At 38.5% G+C, this 4236-nt stretch overlaps 1 protein-coding gene across 1 annotated transcript; it reads left to right on the top strand.

Annotated features, from left to right (window-relative positions):
- LOC145770247 (C-type lectin domain family 6 member A-like) lies at nt 1-1811 on the top strand. Its single transcript, XM_082581843.1, has 3 exons — nt 1-40; nt 881-974; nt 1574-1811. Exons 1-3 carry the CDS (start codon nt 1-3, stop codon nt 1809-1811), a joined length of 372 nt encoding a protein of 123 aa, XP_082437969.1.
- Nucleotides 1812-4236: the final 2425 nt, after the last annotated feature.

The raw sequence follows: 4236 nt of genomic DNA, 5'->3' as shown, positions 1-4236 counted from the left end.
ATGGCTCCCTTTCGGGCAAAGCTCAGCAGGTTAGATGCTTGTAAGGATTGGTAGCCTACTTTGTTAGACTTGAGCGCAGACATCTAGTCAAAGTACGCAGTGCGTCGTTGATTGGCCTGGTGTGGGCAATGCGACACCAATCAGGGGCCCAGTATTCAGCAATAGAGTTGACTAAAGCCGAGTTTTAATAATATGAAACAGTAGGCTACATTATTCTGTTTCGTAGCAATCCGAAACGGATTTGCAAGACGGATGGGTTGGATTGTCCAATGGATATCGGATAAATGGAAGTGGTGGATGTGAAGCAGCGGTGACAACAAGGGCAAGATTGGGCTGGGCAAAGTTCAGGGAATGTGGGGAAATGTTGCATGGCAGAAAATTTTCACTAAGGATGAAAGGAAAAGTATATCGGAGCTGTGTGCGGCCTGCAATGCTATATGGTAGCGAGACATGGGTATTGAGAGAGAATGAACTGGCAATCCTGAGAAGAACGGAAAGGTCAATGGTGAGAGCAATGTGTGGGGTGAAAACGAGAAGGGAAAAAAGGACTGAAGAATTGTTGGATATGAGAGAGACCAACTGGCAAGGGCAAATGGAGTAAGATGGTATGGACATGTGATAAGGAGGGAGGAAGGAAGTTTTCTTAGAAAGGCACTAGATCTAAAGGTGGATGGGAAGAGGAAACGCGGTCGTCCAAGAAGAACGTGGAAACAACAAGTGAAGGATGAGTTTAAAAAAGTCGGGCTGAAGGAGGAAGATGCAAGGGACAGGGTGAAATGGAGAAAAGGGATTAAGACAATTGCTGCGCGGAAACAATCGGCCACCCCCACTAGTGGGGAACAAACCGACGATGGATTATGATGATGATACAAACTTTCAGGTAACAACGAAAATTATGCTGCAAGCAGAGAGTTCTGCAAAGGAATTGGAGCTGATTTGGCTGTTTACGGTATCCGAAGTATGGAGAATAGAAGGTGAGGTTCCAAACAGTGCTTCAAAAATTTATAAAATCATTTTCAATCCAGTTTACTGATGAAGAATGTGATAGCATTTTTGTAACCAAACTGAGGATTAACCAAACAAACGTATTTTGTTTCTGCGCAAATTTGTTCCTCTTTTATCGTTTCGATATGAAGTCGAAACAATTTGTCAGTTAGTACATACAGCAAAAACTAACAAATTCTGCACCACCAAAGTTATGTGTTAAACAATCTTCATTTGCAAACTGAAAATAAAAACAAGCAGGAAAAAAGAGAATAGCTACCAACTGACAGAAAGCAATCAATTGAGAGCTGGAAACCAATGAGAAGCAATCAACGAAATGTGAAAAAATCAAAATATGTGTAAAGACGAAAAATATCGAATAATAAGAACGTTAAAAATTGGTTTTCATTGACTTGCGCTGTGAAATTCCAACATAGCGAAAACACAAAGTAATAAGAAACTAAATGAAAATATATGTTATTTGTAGTTTTTTAAACTAATTTATTTCTGAGTCTCAACAAGATGGTGGTTGATTGTTTTATTTCCGGTCTTCTTCACTGCTCTCACACTTTGTTCATTGTGTTTTCAGGATCATCCAAAGCGCTTTAAACTTTTCAAGGAGTCTATGGATTGGAATGAATGATATCGACGGAGACGGGAAATGGAGATGGCTTGGTGGTGATCTTGTAACCGATGCTGACGCTTTGTGGGCAACACACGAACCCGGTGGTTTAGATTGCGCGATCCTCAGCTATGACGACCCGTTCAGCTACGACAATACATGCACAGCTAACCGCCAAGCCTTGTGCGAAAAGCAATGGAGTTAAACAATCATAGATAGCCTACGTGAGCTAGAGGTGCGATCGCATCGCTAAACTTTTCAGTTTGTCAAAAATTGGGTAATTTTGATAAACATTTGGGAAAGAACTTTCAGCATGTTTTACGAATTTCATGAAGATGAAACGTTTAGTTTTTTTTGCTAAAATAATCAACATTATGCTCTAATATTGAATTTCGAAGCTTTGGTACAGAGTTCGCTTTGTTAACTATAAACATACAAAACAAAGTATCTTTAACCGATTTAACATAATGTAGCCTATTAATATTAGCCTACACACGTTTTCTAACGTTTTCGACACGTAGCCTACTTGTGACCTCAAAAAAACAAAACAAAAAAAACCCTGATATAAGCAGCCCACAAATTAAAAAAAATTATTCAAACAAGAAAAGTTAAAGCCAATTTAAGCACTCATACGTTGTACCAAAACAGCAAGCAGATGGTGAGTTAAGGAGACGTTAGAAAAGTTTAGCCGACCTCACGTAAGGTCGCAACCCACAGGTTAGAAACCACTGAACTAGACCATATTTTCGTTGTTATACTTTACGTTTATCTAGTATTTCTTATACAATGTAAAATTATTTTTGTTTGAAAGCTTGATAAGGGCTATATGCATAGCCGAAAACCGGCACTAGGAAAATTGCCCGTCGGATAATTGCCACCCGGAAAATTTGCCGCCGGAAAATTGCCCGTGTGGGAATATTGCCTGCCAGAAAATTGCCCGTGTGGGAACATTGCCGTCGAGAAAATTGCCACTCGGAATATTGCCCGTCTTTGAGCAAGAAATAGCTTGAAAATATTTCTCTACACAATGTTTTTTTTATGTTGCCCTGTGTTATTCCATTGTTAATGTATTGTTAATTCCATTGTTAATTTTTACAAATTAAAGTGCTAGTATTGTGCTATATATTATATACCGTATGTGTTAATGTTCTTAATTTTGGGTCTTTTGTTTAAATGTTTGGGTGGCAGCTGACTTTGGTGACCTTTTGGTCTTTCGCTGCCATCCTTGTTGTGCGAATTATTTGTGTTTATTGTCTTTTTGCTTTTTGTGTCTTTCGTTTTCGCCAACAAAACAAAAAATAAACTGAACTGAACTAGCTGCGAAAAAAGTCCAGCTGTGACATGTGAGTCTGTATTGAACCATTGTTCCTCCGATAGTTTAAACTTAGCACCCAGCTGTAATAAAAGGCGTGATAAATTTTAATCTGTAAATGCCTAACTAAATGAAAAAATGCTTCTGGGAAATATAAATATCAACTCTCTATCTCATACCGACAAAAGTATACAGCTTTACACTGAGTTCTGAGAATAGTCTTCTTTCAGATTCCGCTATTGTCTCAAATTTTGTCACCCCAAAATGGTGACCGTCATAAAAAGTGAGCGCGGAAAAGACATTCTTGTAGATGAATCACAATTTATGTATCATCGGAATAAGACGAATAAAAGTGGTACTACGATTTATTGGGAGTGCATTTACAGTGAAAGAAAATCTACAAGTTGCAAAGCAAGATTACACGCGAACTCGCATATTGCAATATTGATGTTGTTATTGTTAACTAAGAAGTGAAAACTTGCTGGTCTGCCATGCACGGTAGCCACTTTAACAAGTCGAAATTCTGCCACTGAAATTGATTAGAATGCAATCGCCAACCAATCATAAGCTACGGTTTCAGTGACGTAAAACATGGCGAAAAGAAGATCATAGAAAGCAAATTAAGTGATGGATTTTTTGTCAGCTGGTTGGCTTAGGGGTTAGGGTTAGGGATAGAAAGTAGTCATTTCATTGACGCGTGTTCGATTCTCACTACTGCTATTGCTCTTTTTCTTCTGTAATTACCAAATAAAGTTCAAAACAAGCATTAACTCTCTGGATGAGTGCTAGAAGGGTCACAATTGGACGGTAGCCTCTTATAACACGTTCTGATTGGTTGGCGGTTGCATTGTAGTCAATTTCAGTGGCAGAATTTCGACTTGTTAAAGTGGCTACCGCCATGCACAACGCACATGACACGAACTGTTATGTTGCCACCCTTCTTAATTGTTTTACTCTTAATATATTATCATGGAATCGTCCGGGTGTTTTGATGGATGTATTCTCATTATTTGCCTTCTGTATGATCGCTTGGTTAACACATGAGCAACAATAGTAATCATGTAAGTTTCTGATATCAATTAAACCTTCCCCATACTTGTCATTCCCGAATGAAAGTTGTTGCTACTTTCAATGTCTAAATGATAAATTTATGATGTGATGTGCCTTTATTACTGCGAATTACCCAATGTACATTTTCAAGTTTGCTACAGATTAAAGTAGGCTACTTCATGAATTTCGCTTAATACATGACAAAGATCAGTGTCAAAACGTGATAATTAAATCTCGTCGCACCAATCTGGTTGCAAGGGTGCTAAGT

This window comes from Aplidium turbinatum, chromosome 5 (genome assembly GCF_918807975.1).
Source record: "Aplidium turbinatum chromosome 5, kaAplTurb1.1, whole genome shotgun sequence".
Taxonomy (NCBI): Eukaryota; Metazoa; Chordata; class Ascidiacea; order Aplousobranchia; family Polyclinidae; genus Aplidium; species Aplidium turbinatum.
Note: the sequence above shows the minus strand (reverse complement) of the source record. Positions and strands in the feature narration are given on the sequence as shown.

Coding starts and splice junctions, on each gene's coding strand:
- LOC145770247 (XM_082581843.1), top strand. CDS start 1: ATGGCTCCCTTTCGGGCAAAGCTCAGCAGGTTAGATGCTT. Junction 41..880: donor GCTCAGCAGGTTAGATGCTT/GTAAGGATTGGT, acceptor ACAAACTTTCAG/GTAACAACGAAAATTATGCT. Junction 975..1,573: donor CGAAGTATGGAGAATAGAAG/GTGAGGTTCCAA, acceptor TTGTGTTTTCAG/GATCATCCAAAGCGCTTTAA.